We start from the raw sequence: 19928 nt of genomic DNA, 5'->3' as shown, positions 1-19928 counted from the left end.
CCAGCCTTTAGATCCTCGGCATCCACTCCAAGAGTACATTCAATTGAACTGGCTCACACACATCCACGATCTTTCAGAAGATGATAGAGTTGAAGACGTAGCCCTCGCTTTGAAACGATTCCTGGGTGAAGAACGACCTCCGCATTCTACGAGGGAGTATCAGGTATTTTGCAACCGCGTCATGGAGGGTACTAAATGGAACTACTACGGAACCATATGGTTTACGGTCCGGCCAAGCACCAACTTCGCCTTTGGCGTTGTGGCAATGGGTCTTCATCGGCTCCTGCCTGAGTGGTGGAATGAAGGCCTCGACCTTCCCTCATTGGTAAATAAGGGTGGCTTGAGTCTGCTGCAAATTGCCACCTATCATGGCCACTACGACGTCTGTCAATTCCTCATCAGTCGGGAATGTGACATCAACTTTGTTGGCAACGGAGGCATAGGCTCTCCACTATGGATATCACTACACCACCGGAAAATTGATGTCATGAAGCTGCTCCTCAAGAACGATGCAAACATGGACTGCGTCCTCGAAGGCACAACTCTGGCTTGCCTTGCAGCGGGAAATGGATCTGAGTACTGCACCACTCTACTAAAGAAAGGCCTGGATCCCAACGCGAAGTGTAATGCCGATTGTACCGATGATATCGATGCTATATGGGAGTGCGAATTCGGTTGTGCCCTGTCGATGGCTGCTAGTAAGGGCGATCTCGACACCATAAAAGCCCTGATTGGCAAGGGAGCAGAAGTCAATCCGGAGAACCTCAAAGACGGCGATGGAAGCCCTTTGGCTTCTGCCGTATCCCGTGGCCGTTTTGAAAGTGCTCGCTTTCTTTTGGAAAACGGTGCAAATGTCAACGACCAGTTCAGATACGGGAACTATGGCTGTCCTTTGATTGCTGCTATATGCAGTAGGGAGCCCGAATGTGTCCGCCTTCTCCTAGAGCACAAAGCCGATGTCAACGCCACGCCGGAAGCTGGTAGATATGGCAGCCCCTTGGCAGCTGCTGTATCGATGAGAGACATGAATTGTGCTCGCATCTTGATTGAACTTGGCGCTGACACCAACGCAGATTTGAGGGCTGGAATATATGGCAGCCCCTTGGCAGCTGCTGTATCGATGGGAGAAATGGACCGTGTTCAGTTACTGATTCAACACGGCGCTGAAGTCAATGCATATCTGGAGTTCGGAAACTATGGCAGTATTCTGGCTGCTGCAATTCTCGGGCGTCCCTGGCATGAGCAGTCTCTGTCTATGATCAAGTTTCTTGTTGAAGAAGCAGAGGCGGATTTGGCTCAGCTTACCTTTGTACGGCCTAGAAGAAAGGAATTCGAAAACAGGACAACAAGGGAAAAGCGACGCGGAAGTATCGACGGGGCAATGAGGCAAAGAATTAGATATAAGGATCGGCAAGTCGAGATGGATGTGGCAGCGTATCTAATACAGGAGCTCCGGATAGAGAGGCAGCTGTTGATCAGCCTCGGTGTTCTCCCAAGGGATTTGCCACCCAATACAGTTACTACGGCCGACATGGAGTATGAAGAGTTGGATTGGCATGATTTAGATGCTGAGCGGAAACATCATGAAAGGCACGGAGGGTTTGAACCCGTGTGACGATGACTGCTGGACGCGCTCCATCGCACGCAAGACCGTTTGGAGTTGGTTTGTGGGTGGAATAATAGATCTCACTAGAATATTGAATCTCACTGGAATCTCAGGCGCCGAATTTAAAAATTCGACCTGAAACATTTCCGCGGTAGAAGTCTAGCTGGGGGAGACTAAGTTAGGATAGTTAAGTAGTAAAGTACAACAGATGGAGTAAGTTTCGACGTTTGTTGTAGGGAAAAACTTGGTTAGAAACTTACCGAAAGCTTTCTATGATATACGTGAATGAGACTGCAGTGTTGCTTTGAAAGCTGTTGGAGAAAAAGTCCCTTACTGGCTTAATCAATCAGATGGCCGGAAGCTGAAGCCAAACCTTGTGCACAGTACCGTTCAGCTTGACGGAGGTCCCCGTTCCAGTCGTGTCTAGATTGAACTCCCAATCACTAGGCTCAACTCTGTACCCTTCAATAGGACTTTTCAAAGTCAGTGCCTGTTAATAGGAAGATAGACTTAAGAGATCTGCGGTATCAGATACTAGTAGGCATGAGAGGATACGTGAGGGCCAAGGTTGTGGGAAAAAGCACTTACGGCAGCAAGAGCTGCAGTAGAGAGTACAGCTGTAGCAATCGTATTACACATCTTTATATGGATGATATCACTGTGTATTAATCTCTTTCTTCAAATCACATATCGCGAACTGCGCAGCCTACGCTCAGGGTCAGGCTGGAAAAGCCTCGCAATTCTTTACTCAGGAATCATTCTCGGTTCTTCGGACACCACGAGACTCTCCTTAAGTGGCATTTGGACCGGCTGTGCCTTTTTTCAGAAACTTACATGCGGTCTGACCTGGTGTTAGTCATAATGGAATTCGGATCGAGTTTGCTGACCATAATACTGAAATCCAGTTTTAGGGTCCTTTGTAGTCCAGCGCCAAGACTTTGTTGAAGAACAACGACCAACGGGGAGCAACCAACAACCAACGAACAACTCTTTACACGAGGGGTTCCAATTGGACCGCATATAAGGCTGTGGATTATATCAACCGATTATCGTATCCATCGGCCCTTTTGAGGGTTTCAACAGGGTCACCAACTCCGTAAGCCCAAATCTGGAAACCAGTTCTTGAGGCGACCCAGACTCTCTTCATGGTCTTGGTATCTGCTCGCTTTCCCCAGGATCATTAGCTGCCTGATCATGTCCAAGTCATGAGCCCGTGGATAGACGTGTTCATACAGTGAAAGGTGAAACTCGGTCAATTTATAGGCAGGGATGGGTATCATCTCCAAGTCATCTTAGGTATGCAAGCTTTCTAAAGTGTATGTCTTGGTCTCCATCTATGTCAATGCAATACGAGTCAAAAGATATTGCAGATTCAGTTTAGGTTACTGTACCCGTCAAGTGATTTCGACTTCATCTCTTGATGGTGAATGGGTGATCATACCCTTGCACCGTTCGTGGACTTATACGGACTACGCTTGCAATCACTTCAAGGGTTTATCCCCCAGGAAATAAGCTTGTTTGGGCAGGTGAGTAGTTTATTTGGGTGGGGTAATGTGAGGCAACGGTTCCATATCCTACAACTGGTTAGATCGATGCAACTCAATTCTCATGTGTCAGAGGCTCAAGAGGGCTCACCAGATGCATAAGGAGCAGCGACTGCACCGGTTTCCAACGACTCAGGCAGACGTTTGTACATTGATTCCATCACTTCATCTTTCAGCTGCCTTTCATCACTAAACGTATTATCTCCTATCCTCTCACTCACACCAAGTTCCTCTCAAAAAGTCCAGCCAAAATCCTCGCCCAACTCAGTTCGCCATGTTCTCTCGCCTCTCCAAAACCGACAGCACCAAACCTCTAATCGACAACGACTCCGCAAGCGAGTCCCAGACTAGCTCCAGCCCAAAGAAATCTCTATACCGCAAATTCCAAGACTCCAAGAGAGGAGAAATCTCAGACGCCGACGTCCTAAAGTACACGGGCATGAGCAAAGATACCCTAAACGGGTGGGCGGCCGATCGTCCCGGTGTAGGCGGAAACAGGGCAGCGGGGAGCATCACGACCGGTAGCCCGTCGGGTCTGGGTGGTATGATGACTGAGACCGGTTACGGCGGCTGGGGTACGGATTCGAATAGCACCCCAAAGCTCCCACGCACGACAAAGTCCGAGAATCAAGAGTCCAACGACGAAGCGGCTGGGGTTGTAGCTAAGAACTGAACACATAGACGGTATCATTGGATAGATATGAAGGCTTGCAATAGGAAAGGGCCACCAAACTCCCTTTCGCAGTCTCCTACCGCATCTCAACCAATCCACCACGATGCCATAGACACTTCAGGTGCTACTCCTACCCTCTCCTCACACTCTAGCCTACCATAGACCGTCGTCAGAACCTCTGCTCTGCTAGACGTAAAGAAGAGGCGCTGATTCATCGCTCTATCCATCCACTCATCATGAGCCACCTTACCTCACTTGTAGGCAGGTACCTCACCGACCGCACCTTCCCCCAGAATACACAACAATCCCATATATTACCCCCTCACCTCCATTCCAGCCACCAGCCAGCAGGCGCCCCCTTGGGGGTCAGGCCAAAACTGGCTGGTTGGTGGAGTGGTTGAACTCCACGAACAGCCTAATCGGTGAAGGCTCAGAGGTCCCGTGTTCGAGTCCCAGCATGAGCACCAGAGATGTAGTCCCCATTCGCCACCGGGGAGAGTGAACTCTTGTTTTTTTGGCATTTCTAGTGATTGATTCTAATGGAGAAGTTAACTCAAAGAGTGGACTGGGCATATATACCATTCCAGGGACTCAAAGCGATGGAAACCTACCTCAGACTATCTAGATAGTCCGTCACATCAATGAGTGGGAGACAGGCGCCTTATGCAATTGTGGTCATTTGGTCTATTTATAAGCCGCTCTCCACCCTTGTTCGGCTTTTTCTCCTTTCAACATGTCTTGCAAGTTTGTTGTACCTCCTTGCAAGCTTTGACACGCCCTGGGCCTACTCAAACCATTGATTTTGTGGTACCACTTTGCCTGGAACCAATACTCACTTGCTCACATCAGATGTTGAGCAGCTACTAAACTCTCAGTTGCGTGCTTCGCGCAAAAGTTACCACCCCCTGAAGTGTTGTCTACGTCCTCAACTTTCGACTCATCATTTCCAACCACTCTTATTTCCAGTTATTCAATCCCGCCCAAGGATCACTGTTCTGTTGTGGCTGAGCTGAGCGTGGGTGCGCACTCGAGGGGTAGGCACTTTGAGGGTTTTGCTGTGAGTAGTTTTGTTGCTGCTGCTGCTGCTGTTGGTAATCCTGCTGACCGTAGAAAGTCTGCTGAGGGCCCAGTGGCGGAGGACCAGGAGGTGGAGGCGGCGGAACGAACCCGGCAGGCATTTGTTGCTGTTGTTGCTGTGGGTTAGGGAAACTGCCGTATTGCTGATTTTGATTGAATGAGGTCTGCGTTGGCGGGGGCGAAGCCGGGCCTCGCAAGACAGTTGGACCGAACGTGGACTGGTGGGGAGGCGGTGATGTTGGGCCGGGAGTGCGGCCGTACTGACTCGGATTGTATGCTGGCTGGCCGTATGTATTCGCCGGCTGAGGCGTGTAAGACTGTGAGGTGGGAGGGGCGGCGAAGCTCGGGTATTGCTGCTGGTTCGGAGGCGGAGACTGAGGGACTTGGTACTGACCCGAAAAGTTGGTCTGGGGGTATCGCGGGGTCGAGTTGTTGGCGAAATTCAAAGGCGACGGCGTTGGCCGGTTCGAGGCAGGCTTGGGCGACGGAGCAGGAGGCTCCATTGACATACGCTCCATCAAGCCCCTCAGACGCTCGCGCTCCAGCTCAGCATGTGCGTCTTTACGGGTCGATCGCTCCTGCTCAATGCTGTTGAGAAGCTGAGCCCCCTCAGATCGCCTATTGTTGACAAACGTGTCGACGTTCTTCTCGAGGCTTTGTACAGTCTCCTTCATCTCGGCATACCAAGTCTTGGCACCTTGAAGACCAGCCTCCAGGTCGAGGAACTCCTGGTACGCCCGTTTGTACTTGTTCATGACCGATGTCCTTTGGCGTTGCACTGTCTCGTACTTGCTCTGCTCCGAACGGACTCGCTTGTCCTGCAGCAGCGTGTTGAAGCTGGTCGTCAAGTCCTTCATCAAGGCGGACTGCTTGTGATTTGCCTGGAGCAGTCTGTTCTGGTACGGCCGGAACTTTTCCAATTCTGACTGGAAGAGTTGGTTCTCGTAATTTGTTATCGACTTTTTGTTCAAGATCAAAATTTCCGAAATGTCGTCATTGTGAACCTGCGGAAATTAGTGCATTGTTCGACGTTTTGTAAGGACTTCAAGGGACAAACCTTTTCCTTGAGGTCTTTCAACACTTGATTGCGTTCCCTCTTGATCAGGTTCAACTTCTTCATGATCTCTTCCACTTTGTGGATTTGATCAACGACACTCGGGCCCCCTTCGTCAAAATCGACATCCAGCAGGTTTGGCTCGTTGCCCAAAGGGCTCGTAACATTGCTCGATTTTCCGCGCACTTTGCTGACGGCATGTTGAAACAGGGACTCGATACTTCTGTGGGAAGCAGCCGCCCTCATCTCCTCGAACTCGACTTCGTTTTGCCTGAGTTTTGCCGCCAGTTGATTGTCGCTTCTCGCTGCCTCTTCCAACGCTTCTCGGTAGTTCCTGATATCGCTTCGCAGGGTTGATGTTAATCTCGAACTCGGTTGCTGGGTCCATTCGTTCTCGTATTTGGAACGCATCTTCTCGCACACACTCTCTTCCATATCCAGTTGTTTCGTGTTCTTATCCAGTGTGTTCACAATGATATCCTTGTCGGATCTCAAGATGTCGAAAATGGCGGCGGGATCTTCATGCCCCGCAACATCCTCACACCAGGTCCTGAACTCTTCATCTGGCATGATTTCTTGATCAAAACCACCTTTGAGAACCTGCAGAGCGCCGGGGAGCCTCAGGTAGTCCAGACTTGCTGCCATTTCGCTGTTCGCCGTGTCCACTCGTTCCGTCTCAGCTCTGATCAACTTGGCCTTCTCCTCATCGTAAAGACTGGCTGATTCCGTCACAGCCAGGGGCACAATCTTGGAGAAAAGGTCAGGTCCGGTAATGCGCTGGATATCTTGGCCGGCATAGAGCTCGCTGACAGGGATTGGTTTCGACGCAGGAAGCTTCGGGACGGGCGGAAGGCTGGCCTCTGCAGGTACGGTTTGATGGTAGATGAAATCGTTATCCTTGCTGAACTCCTTCAGTTTGTCCTGAACAGTCGACAGATGCCGTTTACTAAACTCGACCAAAAGCCCTCCAGTCTCGGCGCCGAGGTTCGAGCTCGGGGGTACTGAGTTTGGAAAATTGGCGGCGATGCGGCTTGCCTCCTTGCCCTGGGTTTCTGCAGCTTGAAGTCGAGCAACAGCAGTTCCGTGTTGACCAGCTTCGTCGTCGGCGAGAGCCTGATAGTATTGCGACATGGAGCTCAGGAGGTTGAATTTGACCTAGGTCTGTTAGCATAGCCACAGCATATTGTTATAAACCACCTCTGGTAGAAGTGGTGGGATGCAATGGGCTAGCAATCCTGACCTGAACCATGAGAAGCCAGACTTTCTCAAAGATGGCTCTATTGAAGTTGTCCTGGACACCCTCAACAGCTTGCCCGTACAAGTACGCTGCCTGGCTGGAGAGCTTGGCCAACAGTGCCACCTTCTTCTGATCCGCCACTTGTTTCTCTAGGAAAACCTCTTGGGCCTGTGCCAACATGATTGAAATGAGAGTTTTGACGGTCTCGCGGCTAAGATCGGACGAAGGTGCGTGGAGAAAGTTCTCGTTGATGTAAGTGAACATGCCGGCGGAGGCTTGAAAGGAGTGGTACGCGGCTTTGAGGCCTGACTCTTCGGATCTCGTTTGGTGGGCGGCGTGACATGACAGGACGGCGGAGATGTTGAATATTATGGAAGCCTTTTCGAAGGCGAGCGAATATTGGGCCGTCGACTTATGTGTAAAGGCATCGAACCTGCAAAGCACTAGGTGTCAGTATGGTTGAACGGCGCGTTGGGCCGCGAGACGCGGCAGGCAGGGATAGCGGAAGAGATACCAGGTGAAGGAGATCTTGATGTGTTGCTCATCAACAGGAAAGCGCAAGTCGAGAAGCTCGAGCTGGCCATAGTATCTGTAGAGCATATCGCGACCCGAGGTGCTGTCCTTGCCGGCGCCCCTCACGTCCTGTCGCAGACGATTGAGGGTGGCGCACTCCTCGGCATAGCGTTCAGGATCATCGCCGTATGTGTCTCTGATGTAGTCCTTCAGCGGGGTGACCCAGTCGATTTCGTTTGTGGCCTTGAGAGGCGAGGATATCATGGGCGACTGCGTCATTTTGAAAGAGGGCGACGAGGCCAGCTCCGGAGACGAGGTTTCGGCCCGGGGGAATCGCGGGGATGTCGCGGGGGACAGTGAATCGCAGTCGGAGGGGTGGTTTGCTGTGATGGGCAGCCTCGTTCAAATGTCTTGATGATTGGGTGGCATACGGGGCCTCGTCAGAGGTGGCCTTGGGAAGAAAAAGCGACGGGCTGGAGGTGGACGGATGCAGCTCTCCGGTCAGGTCGCTGGACAGGTTGCTGGTTGCTGTCTGTCTTGCCGTGGCGGGCGGAGTGCGGGGTGGGGGCGGGCAGCGACGATTGAAGGAGCCCAGAATGGTAGCAGCTCAGTCGGGTGCAGTCGAGAGTCAGTGCACCCAAGCTCGATCGCGTGTACGTACTTCCGACCCTCTGTCAACCTAATAGGTAGTACCTAAGGTAAGTCAGGCCAGGCCAGGCCAGGTCAGGTACCCGACTAGAGTGGACCCAGTGTGAGTACCTTACGTATGTTCGGTTGCTGGTGGATAGAGAGGCAGACCCGGTTTGTGGTGCCGCTGGCTGCTGGTTGATGGAGAAGGATGCCCGCCGTGGTCGGGTAGTTGCTCTCGGCGGTGCTGATGGCGCTGGCTGTGGTCGGGTGGGTTGCTGTTCTGCGGCCGTCCTTAAGTTTTGGTGCCTGTTCAGGATGAGGTGCAGGTTGGGTGAAGGGTGTTGGTGTGGTAGTACGGCAGTTTGCGACAAATTGTCTTGCAAAAGCGGCAATAATATCGTTGTTTTCCTTCCTATTTCTTTCTTTCTTCCTCTCCGGCTATTGCTTGCGAAGAAATGTACCAGACTCGTGTTCCTGTGAGGTCATAATGCTGGGGGACCTAGTTTGATGAGGGACTGTCGGTAATTTAGACAGAGGGTCTATGTAAAGAGGAGCTTCATGGGAAGGGCGGGGCAGCTGTCGTCTTGTCCGAGATGGCTCGGCGTCGTCAGGCGTCTCGTTTTCGTCTTCAAACACCTAAACACACCAGGTTGCGCCTCTGGCGGTGGCGGTTCCAGACTGTTGGTGATATATGCTTGGTTGACGAAGCGCCCACGCCTCGGAGATTGGAGGCGATTAAATGTCTGCGCCGTCTCTTTATTCGTCGCCGTGGTCTTGTTGCACTGCTCGGCTTAGCCTCGTGTGAGTGGTGTTGACGTTGGCGCATAACGTGTACCTCACGAATACTGGGAGAAGATGCGTTGGGCTGTCTTACGTAGCCGCCAGGCAGTAAGAATTGTCCACTATGAGCCGGGGATGTTCCTGGCTTTTTGGCGGGGGGCCTAGACGAGGGTACGAACCTGTCTGTCGCACTTGACTCACATGGAAGTGAACTGTGAAGATTCCACGTAACGGAGTCGACTCTCTTTTCCTCTTCCTCTTTGGTGACTTTTCTCTTAGTACCTTAGGCAACTCCTTACACTTCCATTGCTTCAACCCGAGTCACAGCACCTCACATAGGGCGAATAGTGGCGGCTATCCATGATCCGTCAGTTCACCAGACAATTCAGCCGTAGCCAGGCGCTCTCAACCTACTCTCGATCGGGCATCTATCTACATCTAGCTAAACGCGCCTATCCCAACTCTCTGGTGCCAATATCACAAAGTAACGTCAACCACGATGAGACCACTTAGGATCCTAGGTATGTAGCTTTTCTTCGGGCTCTAGTCGACTCACCGTACGTCAGGTTACCTCGCCTATCGCGTCGACATGCCCAGATGGCCTATCCCTCATCTCTGGCGGGATCACAGTGAGACGTTGCCCAATGCAACTCTCCTCCGTCTCTCGCATGCGGCCTCACCCCACCCCCGATAGTCTGCTCTGAACACCTCGACCCAGCTAGCTCTGGCATGGCCGTCTCGTGATATCCATGTGGTTCCGTTCAGTTCCACCTTGGCCAGACCGCACCTTCGGCTCATCACGGTACCATCGATGCTTACATGTACGTTCCGACGCCTTCTGCATGTCAGCAATTCTCTTCTTTACCGACAGAGATGATCTGACTATTACAAGTGAGCGGAACGAATTCACCCACACTTCTTCACCTCAACCGAGCGGGAACCTGAAGATGCGCTACAGATACTCGACGGAAGAGAAAGCAGCTTAACCATCAACGATGCGATGCTCCTCCAATATCAGGAGAGTCCATCCGCAATCCCACTAACACCCACAGGCACACTTCACCCAAACTTCAACAAACCACGCTTCCGCAACCACATTGGCCCCGACCTTCATGCAGGTGACGGGCCACTCAATATCCGGACCTTTAGCTACCCCTCCACCCGGGCCTCCCATTGGTCGCCGGCGGCCGGCGCTTCGTAGCCCCACTTTCAGGGACCCGAGCCAGGACCAGGTAACAGGCCCGAACGGCCCGCTCCTTGCAAGGGACCCCGTCTTTCCATTTTTCTTTGTGGCAGTTTTCCCTCAACAGCCACCCGTTGCTTTCAGTTCCCCTTTGCGCGGCAAAACGCCGTTTCTGCGATCGAAACCAACCAGCTGGACCCTGACTGCCAGGTGGGCACCACGGCGCTCACATGAATTCCATGCGTCTCATCGTCTAGATGTCTGAGCGCCTCGTGTCACAATCAGGCGTCATTCTCGTTGCCTACCTCTCCGGCACACGTAGTTGAGAAAGAAGTTGTTATATACTGTCTTCATTGATTGGGTGTGGTCCTTTTGTAAATAATCTGAGGTGAGTGGCCTCCGCGGGGAGCTGGCTTATCCTTCTTTCCTCCCCTCCTCTCTCTCCTCCTCATCCTCCTCCCAGTCTCTTCTCTCTTCTCCTATGGTCTATACTACACTGTACACTTTTCTTAGTCATGTGAATAATACAATCGAGTAAAGCAATGAGGCTTTCTCCATAAACCAAACAAACATGGGCTGGTAACCTCATTTCCCCCCTCTCTTGAAGGTCGGGTCGACAAAGAAGCCAGAAACCCAGGAATAAAAACCTTTGTTAAACACCTGCCATGCAAGATCCTCCAACCCATTTTCGCTTTTCTATAAGTTCGCGTCTACACCCGCCAAGGCCAGCGCAAGGAGGCCCGGGATATGGTACAAGGACGAAGGACAAAGAGACATCGTGAGCTCAAGAGTCCTTCTTGGACTCGTCCTTCTTCTCGTCCGTCTTCTTATCCGTCGTTGCCGCACCGTCCTCACCAGGCTTCTGGTGAGCCGGGTGGTTCGTCAGGGTGTGCCACATGGACTTGAGGAAGCCTCGTTCTTGTGAGTCTCGGAGTCATCGGGGGATGCCGGCTGGGTTCTACTTTCGGGAATTAGTATAAAAGGGCGTCGAGGTGTCTCCTAGGCTTAGGACAGTGTGAGGTAGAGAGGAAAGGAGAAGAAAGGCCGTTGTCGACTGGTTCGCTCGCTCGCCCGTGCCCTCGCGCAGGAAAAAGGACTCACCCCTGGGGAGTGACGTTCATAATCTTCCGCGCCGTCTTATCTCCCATCTCGTTCGCCAGCATCTCCACCAGCGTACGCTGGTTCGCGCTCAGGTACTTGGGCATGTTAACCCGGAACTCCACCTTGAGGTCACCGGAGCCGCCCCGTCTGCCGTTGAGCTTCTTCATGCCCATGCCCGACAGCGTCAGCTTGTCGCCCGTGTTGGTACCCGTCGCCACCTTGACGTTGACCTGCCCGTCGAGCGTCGGCACCGTGACCTCGCCGCCGAGCATCGCCGTCGTGATGGGGATGCTGGCCGTGTACAGGATATCCGACCCGGCGCGGCGGAACTTGGGATCCGTCGCGACGCGCACAAAGACGTAGAGGTCACCCTTTTGCGTCCGCATGCCCGCCTCGGCATTCTTACCCGTCACGGGCGCGTCGCCTGCGCCGTCGACGCGCAGCCGCATCCCGTCCTCGATACCCGCGGGAATATCGACCGTGATGGTCTTGCGCTCCCGCACGACGCCGTTGCCCGCGCACGACCTACACTCCGACCCGCGGGGGATCGTCGTGCCCGTGCCGCCGCAGCTGCCGCACGTCGACGCCATCTGGAACCCGCCGTTCATAAAGTGCACCCGCGTGCCCGTCCCGTTGCACGACTTGCACGCCGACCGCTTGGTGCCCTGCTTGAGTCCGCTGCCCGTACACGTCCCGCACTCCGTCAGGGGCGTCACCGTGATGGTCTTACTCGTGCCCTTGGCCGCCTCCATGAAGGATATGCTCGACTGCACCTCAATGTTGTCGCCCACCAGGATCTCCTGCTGGAAGGGGTTCCGTCCGCCTCCTCCGCCGCCGCCGCGGCGTCCGAATCCCTGGCCGCCCGTGAACGCGGAGAAGATGTCGTCAAAGTTGAAGCCGCCGGCGCCGCCGAAGCCCCCTTGCCCTCCGAACCCGCCGCCGAATGGGTTTCCTGCGCCTCCGAACGGGTCGCCGCCACCGCCGCTGGGGTCGAAGCCGGCAGCGCCGTACTGGTCGAATTGCTGCTTCTTCTTGGGGTCGGACAGGATTTCGTATGCGCTCTGGATCTCGCCAAACTTCTCTTTCGCTCCGGCATCTTTATTGGTGTCGGGATGGTATTTCTTCGCTAGGCCATAGTACGCCTTCTTGATGTCGCCCGCGGATGCTGATTTGTCAACACCCAGCGTTTTGTAGGGGTCGCTCGGGGCAAGGTTGGTGGATGTCGCATGGAATGCCTAAAGAGTAAACATTCAGCAAGCTGTGTAGACACCTTGGCAAGTAGTATTTACTTACACGCTTGGATGAGGGAGCTTGAGATGTCACCCGAGAAGCTAGAGGCTTCGTGGGTCTAAGGGTACAAGTGACGGTGTGGATTTGGGCGCGTATGCAGACCGAATCCTTGAGCTTGGATTGTCTAGAAATTCGGCTGGACAGCAGACGGCCCGGTGCCGCTGTCTTGGTAAGAATGCTTGCATTCATCGTGAAGCTTGTCAATTCATCTGAAGCGGTATGTCGTAGATTTTGGGGGGTTAAATTGGCCCGGGGATGCGAAAAAAGCATCAACGTCCAGGTGGAACTCTCCCGCAAATTCTTTGCCCTTCGATGCCATTGAAGACGGGATGATATCAACTTTTTTTTGGCCCGATGCTAAGCCGAAAGTCGGTGATTGCCTCAGGCACCTACAGCAACAAAGGCGCGGGTGAGTGCAGGGGGACCGGGGCTAATTTGGATACTAGGTACTAGGTAAAATGGGGGTAACTGCTGTGCTGCTGCACCTCAAGCTTCACGTCAGCAATTTGGGATGGCTTTAAGTGGCTCGCGAACAGGCCCCACAGCACGTAGGTGGAAATTCGCGGCTACTTCTGGGGGATGCGCGTTGTGCGTGCATGAAAGCCTTCTGGTGCGCCGGGACTCGGAGGAGCAGCCGGGGGTAAGTAAGGCGCCAGTGTCAAGACTAAATGCAGATTTCTGGATACTCTCCCGATCCAATACTCCAAATTCCATTACTGTAATAGATCATGACTATGTAAGAAGAATTAAAAAAAAATTGAGACAAAGATTCTTGCCTTTGTCGTCTATCGTCATGGGGGGTTTCCTGCCCACGGTGAGGTATCATTATGCAGTCCGAAATCGCCCCAACGGCCGGCGTGGCTCTATGCTCCGGTGACACAAAAGCACCCGTCAGCCAACTTCTTTCGATGCGTGTAATTCCCAAATAGTCGTCGTTCCGTCATTAAAGGTCTTCAAGCGTTGTGCGACTTCGAGTTCGCTCTTCTGTGGCGGTCGCCTTTGGTTATAGCCTGGCTCCTGACTTTGTGAATAAAGTCGACGATGACATCGTTTTCCTGTATGCCGACACCGTTGAAGTGTTTCCGCACCGTCATCGCTAGTTGCTCTTTGCTTTGCCTTCTGTTCTCCTTCTTTCGGGCCATCGTTGGGGAGTGTAGGCCAATGCCACCGGGTCGCGAAAGAACCAATTGACGGTACGAGCACGAGAAGGAAGTAGGAGTGTTGAGGTGGTGTTCGCGACGGTACGCATGGAGTGTGTCTCGCTCAAAGGTTTTCCATTGAATCTGGAAAAGACGAGGTTAGCCGGTAGTCATTCAAGGCTGGAATGCCTACGTGGGTATGGCGAGGTGGAAGTGGTGAGGTGTATTCTTACGCCAGGATTTTGAGTAGCCTCCTTGGCCGGAGTGGGAGCATCAGCAGAAGCGTTGGCGTTTGTGACTTCTCGCAATTGAGAGCCCGTCGAGCTAGCTACACGACGAAGCTTGCCATTTGAGTGACCACCAGTACCAGACGTGTGCTTCTCTTTAGTGTTTGTGTTCTCGGACTTTGTGTCGTCGTGAGCGACCTTGGAAGATTTGGGTGCCATGACAGTGGTAGGGATGAAATGAGGATTTGCCGAGGCTGACGTTGCTGGTTTGGTCCAGGTCGCAGGAACTGGAGAGAGGAGAAGAGAGAGAGAGGCGTGCCCAGGTATCACATCGTAGTCGGAAAAGAAGATTGGGGATAAAACGGTGTGGTGTGGTGAGGGGGGGAAGAGTGGAAGCGTGGATGCGTGGTGTGGACGAGAAGGGGATTTTTTCTCACGTCATGGCACCAAACAGCCGGCGGTGCCTCTGTTGGTTGCTGGTTGCCCAGGGCCTTGCCTGCCTTGAGGAGCGAGTTGCGGGGCGGCCACTGGCAGCCATGGCAGAATTCGGGGTCTGGCGCGAACTCTGAACAGCGAGCGCAGGACAGCTAGAGAGGCACGAGACAGGAAGCTGTGCCTGGAAAAGTTGGGCCCGTTGCTGGCGTCAATGTGGTGCGACATCGGTACGTACACAAAATCGCTGCTCGAAATGCGATCTCCGACATTCAGCCTGCTTACCTAAGGTATATACACATATCGGCTCCGGAGGAAATTTTCAGCTCCAGCCTAATTGGGATAGCGCGATGGTGGACCCTCCCTCAACATAACGGGAGTGGAGGTTCCATCGGCCCCTCACCTTTTTCCGCGCGCTCCAACTCCAGACGTCTACCCATTCCCGTTGTCCCTTTCAGTGAGCAAACAGATCCTGCTGATTCAGGCTCGTGGAATCCAAACGCCCTTCACTAATGTCCAATCTCGAGGCAATATCAGCAGCTGCGGCCTGAACTATATGAATACTGGAAGCCATGCATGCCACCACCGGCGTACAAAACATGGACGTGAATTGACAAGTTGCCAGTCCAGGCAGAGGCAGTAAATCAAGCTTTCGATTGGGGAAGCTCCTGTCCGCCGCAAATCAGAATCACAGAATGCAGTATTTATTCAGCAGAGCTTGGAAATTAAGGCCGTTGTGCGCCCAGCGATTGACGTCTGCTTGTACGGGACAATCCCCTTTCACAAAATCAACCCCAATTTCCCCACATCGAGGGAGGCCGACTCTGGGCTGCACGAACATACCGGCCGCATCCCCGAGCACCAAGGGAGCTTCTCCTTCATTCTTGGCCTGTTGATTCGAGCCAGGGCATCTCAAGACCTCCAGGGCTCCCGACCATACAGATACCCGAGTCACAGTACGGCCCGCGAGATTTGCCTGTCAAGACTGTGTCTAGGTTTCTATCCCCCACGCTGTACGAAACACTAGGTGTGGCTGGCCCAGTAGCTCGGGCTACCATCTCGCACGTAATTGAATGTTTGCACGAGGGTCATCCCGCGTCGAGACGCAGGTGGACCAAGAGACCCCCAAACTTTCTTTCGACGCCAGACTTGGGAGCCCCACGACGTTCTATCTGCTCTATTCCTCAACTAATATCGAAATTAACTACGGAGTACGCAGGCCAGACAAGAGGAAATATCGTCTGCTTTGAGGTCTCGAAATTTCGTCGGGTCATTTGACTGACGCCATGGTCCTGCCAAAGGCCGCGAGAAGGGGGGCTGGCTACCCAAGCGATACAAGATCGGGCATCCTCATTCGAATGCGCATCAGCGTGCGGATTGGTCAGGTGTCAAACCTGTCCACAGCTTCAATCCGCAAGTACACTACATGCGCAAGTGGCACGCTTTCGATTAGAGACCTGAACCCTTACGACATTTTGCCCGCCGTAGACGCCACAAATATCTACCAATGATACTCACCCGGAAAGGAGAGTTGATGGCATTACCATACAAATCCTCCAAAAACCGCAACTCCGAGACCAACGCGAAAGCCATCAAGTTGCTGTCAGTCAGATATACTTCCGAACTGTAGCTTGCCAGGGACATCATTCAGCTGTTACCCTCACCCTTGAGGGCCCACGGCCAACTTGCGAAGGAGCCCTTGTCCCTGTCGAAGCTCACCGTGAGTGGAGTCGACTGTCTGTGGTTTTCCTCCAACAGGCGCTGACCGACGATCAGCTAAATATCCCTGCAACCACCTCCACTACAACTTTTCGCGAGTCGCCTCGGTCCTAGGCTGAAGAGAACAGCTTTAGATGACGGCTACGGAGTACTATCGACATCATCTAGTTGGCAACTTGAACACCAGATTTTCTTGGCCTCCCTTCTCTTCCGGAGATTCGAGTTTCCACGTCAGGTGGCATCATAACCTGCCTAGAGAGAGGCGATCCGAGATCTAGCTAGGTCGTCGTCATTTCGAACGAGTTGTTTGGCTGAGTAACTACCAGAGCGAACAGAAAAAGTGTCCTGCGCAGCTACAAAGCACTATTGGGGTGCAGGGTACCAGGGTAGCGAGTCCGAAGATCCATCGTTTCCGAGTTGAATAGCCATTCCCAACCAGTCACCACCAATCTGTTGACCGAAGCAATGCGACTTGAGCCCATTTGACTGCCGGCATCGATGGAAGACGGGCTTGGATAGCTGCCTACGAGCAAAAGTAGGTAGTGCCAGTGCCCCGACCAAGACGGTCGTGTGCTGCCTTTCCGATTTCAGGGTCTATACCAGATTGGGAACCCATTACGAGATGAGAAGAGCCAAGGTATTATGAGTGCATCAACGGGGATGGCCGACGTACCGACTGAGACTCCGGAAATACTCTTTTGAACGTATCCATCTGCTTCAGTATTTAGACTATGCCGACTTGGAAGATTCACCCACGCCCCACCCGAGAATGCGGCATTTGTTCCTGATGTGCCTCACGCATCTCAGCCTCAGAGCGTGGGGTTGATAACTGGCACAAGATCGACAACGACATGGCATTCGCCTTTGGGTGAAATCGAACGCGTATGATGGGCGGCTAGCTTGGAGTGCCACGGCATGGCCGTTTCCGAGCTTTGCCAGTGAGTGCTACAGCTTCGGTTTGACAGCGACAACTTAGACGCGATAGCCGGGCAGTTTGGTAGGTCTGGTGCGACCTGCCACGAAAATAATCACGTGTGAGATTAACGGTGACGGGTGATTGACAGGCAATTTGCAGCAAATTTGTGCTGGTTCTGTGGCGCGACTCTGCCTCTCTTCTGCGTCTTGCTCAACGCTCAGCGTGTCCTTCTCTCACATTGTCTTACTTTCTGTCAACACAACACCACCCTCGGGCGGAGCAATCTTGCAGCTCTCGGCACCAGTGACGCCGAGGCACCACAGAGCGGCAAAGGGCCATGAAGCAAATTACGTGGGCAATTACACTAATGAGAACGATCTCGGTGGGAATTTTGACAGTGGCGTCTGTGGGTAGCTAACCACCAAATAACGCACATTTTAGTTGGCAAAGGCTGGCAGCAATAAACCCCCCAAAAAAGAAGCTCGAGAAGTCTACAAGTAGGTGACACCGGCGGCCGATCCACGCCAACCATGTCGATAGGCCGGGGTATGGCGCCCCAGAAGAGTGAAGTCCACCGTCCAAGCTCCAGACCGTGCCCATCCCCACACGTCTCGTCTTCTTCAAGTGAGCTACGGAGGGGACTTGAGTCTCACACCGGCCATCCCTGCAGAAGCTAGCCACGCCAGTCACGGACGGCATGGGCATGCTTGTCGTAAGGCGAGCGAGGAGAACTCGGGGGATCTTTGGGGGTCTCTGGGCGGGGACCCTCTAGCTCGGAGGGACCAGTCTGTGTTTGCTGTGCTCATCCAGTTGATGGTCGTACGACGACAGAGGCCACCACTTGGAAATGTCATGAGAGCACCCTCACAGCTTGACTGACCCGCTCCGTTGCCTCGCTACTCGGAACCATGTGGAGCTATTGTGAGAGCAAAACGTCACTGATTCTATCTTCACCTTGGCTCAACATGACGGCTTGCCGACCGATATCCGTCGACCAAAAAGATGAGGCGAGCAATGTGGTGAATTGGGGGGTTCCTGACCCGATATACTTACGGTTTAGTCTTTTTTATTATCCACGCCAACCAGATCGATCTTGGCTCCCTAGAGAGAAAAAAAAAGCAGGTCAGAAGTGTCTGATTTCCTATCCGACGAAACGCATCCATGGATTGCAACCAGACCCAGCCGTGCCCGGTAGTCTTGAGCATGTTCAGTTGCATTTTCCTCGGCTACCACTATAGCGACGGCTATTGGAGCGGGATTTTGCGGCCAACCAGGTTTTTGGGCTCATTGCTCGTTATCTACCTCTCTCTCTCTCTCTCTCTCTCTCTCTCTCTCTCCGTGTACCTATACCGAGGAAACGTACGGGAGCATGGTGCGGCTGCCTCGGACGGATACCGCACGCTTTTTTCTTCCATGAGGGTAAATGACGAGGCGCAGGAACGCACATGCACAGGTGGTCACTTGTCAACTTTTTTTTTTGTCGGGTTCTCGCGAACGGTACCGAAGACCAGCCGGATCATGTATGCCCCCTTCTGCTTACACGGCCTGCTGCCCTTGTTCATGTTCCGATATTGCCCTGCAGCACACTTCCAGAGAGGGCCGTTCCCTCGGCGCATCTATCCTGCCAGAGGCGAGGTGCCATGGCAATTATTGCATGTACAGATATACGATAGTAGTAGTGCCTGGCCGCATCATCTTTCAAGTTTCCCCCTCCCCCCTCTCCGAGTGCACCCTCAAAGACCATTCTGTAGACTGTGCCAAGGAAGGGTCGCAAAAGGGGAGTCACCTAAAGTCAAGGAGCATTCCAACCGCAACATGCCATGTTCATTATTACTTACTTACATGTACTCTGTCACTACTAATGTACGGAGTACGGAACCACGGAGTTAGGTATACTACGAAGGAAGGCGCGCTAATGAAGGACCCCTCCCCAAATGGCGTGGCCCACCACACCTCTTTTGGCATGCTACGGCCCTACCGTGTATCCGTAGGTACTGCGGTATGTGTGCTCCTATGGGAGTGCACAGCTTAGTAGCTGCTTGGTCAATGGCATCTATCTGCGTTCTGCGCATCGCATCGCATCGCCGGCGTGCCTCACACCTTGACTACACCCTGGGTTCACCGATGGCCAGGTTTGTATGGAAAGGTGGAGGGGAGGGAGGGGGGCACGGGGGTTGGAAGAGAGAACCCGCACACTCTTGCTTGCCTGGCTGCCCTGCCCTGCCCTGCACAGAATGGAAGCAGAGAGAGGGAAGCTTACCTTACCTTGGATGCTTGGGGAATCGAGAGGCAAGACTGGCGAGAAGGGGAGTGGGAATGAGATGTGGGAGGCGGCATAAGACCCCCCACACTCCCACTCTGCGCTCTCGATCCATCTGCCCAGATGGTCAAACGCTTTTTTCCCCCCCCCTTCCAATTCAACCCACTTCCCCAGGACTTTGCCGCCATTGCTGCGTACGAAGTATCCATACCTTACGGAGTACTAACTACTAACGCGGTGGACCAGCATCAGCACCAAGCACCAAGCACCAAGCACAAGAACCACCCACCCACGCACAACCATCCATTCCCTTCGATACCTCCACCAGGCCCCGAATCTTCAACGGCAGCAAACATCTTTCTGCCCTGCCACCCGAGCTTCGAGAAGAAAGACGACATTGTTTCCTGCTTTTGCGTGCCGCCCCCATCTCTCTATCTCTATCTCTCTCTCTTTAGCAACACAAACGATAGTGTCTGCGCCTCGCGTTCCGTACAACTACCATCACCTTTTGTTTGGCTTTGCGTTGCACTGCCGTTCACTATCCAGC

General features: G+C 53.3%; 4 protein-coding genes across 4 annotated transcripts; 1 reads left to right on the top strand and 3 right to left on the bottom strand.

Annotated features, from left to right (window-relative positions):
* Nucleotides 1-3424: 3424 nt before the first annotated feature.
* N0V96_005816 (uncharacterized protein) lies at nucleotides 3425-3823 on the top strand (the record flags this gene model as incomplete). The annotated part of the gene is made up of 1 exon (XM_053189567.1): nucleotides 3425-3823. The coding sequence occupies one exon, from the start codon at nucleotides 3425-3427 to the stop codon at nucleotides 3821-3823; it is 399 nt and encodes a 132-aa protein (XP_053053020.1).
* A 956-nt stretch (nucleotides 3824-4779) lies between these two features.
* BRO1 (bck1-like resistance to osmotic shock) lies at nucleotides 4780-7983 on the bottom strand (the record flags this gene model as incomplete). Its single annotated transcript, XM_053189568.2, has 4 exons — nucleotides 4780-5904; nucleotides 5958-7109; nucleotides 7195-7624; nucleotides 7706-7983. The coding sequence occupies 4 exons, from the start codon at nucleotides 7981-7983 to the stop codon at nucleotides 4780-4782; spliced, it is 2985 nt and encodes a 994-aa protein (XP_053053021.1).
* Nucleotides 7984-11179: 3196 nt separating this feature from the next.
* MDJ1 (mdj1 protein precursor) lies at nucleotides 11180-12877 on the bottom strand (the record flags this gene model as incomplete). The annotated part of the gene is made up of 3 exons (XM_065757502.1): nucleotides 11180-11258; nucleotides 11399-12633; nucleotides 12692-12877. 3 exons carry the CDS (start codon nucleotides 12875-12877, stop codon nucleotides 11180-11182), a joined length of 1500 nt encoding a protein of 499 aa, XP_065613845.1.
* Nucleotides 12878-13641: 764 nt separating this feature from the next.
* Nucleotides 13642-14273, bottom strand: N0V96_005813 (uncharacterized protein; the record flags this gene model as incomplete). The annotated part of the gene is made up of 2 exons (XM_053189570.1): nucleotides 13642-13971; nucleotides 14061-14273. 2 exons carry the CDS (start codon nucleotides 14271-14273, stop codon nucleotides 13642-13644), a joined length of 543 nt encoding a protein of 180 aa, XP_053053023.1.
* Nucleotides 14274-19928: the final 5655 nt, after the last annotated feature.

This window comes from Colletotrichum fioriniae (genome assembly GCF_027942845.1).
Source record: "Colletotrichum fioriniae strain IMI 355084 chromosome Unknown scaffold_6, whole genome shotgun sequence".
NCBI classification, from domain to species: domain Eukaryota; kingdom Fungi; phylum Ascomycota; class Sordariomycetes; order Glomerellales; family Glomerellaceae; genus Colletotrichum; species Colletotrichum fioriniae.
This window is presented reverse-complemented; position numbering and strand designations above follow the sequence as displayed.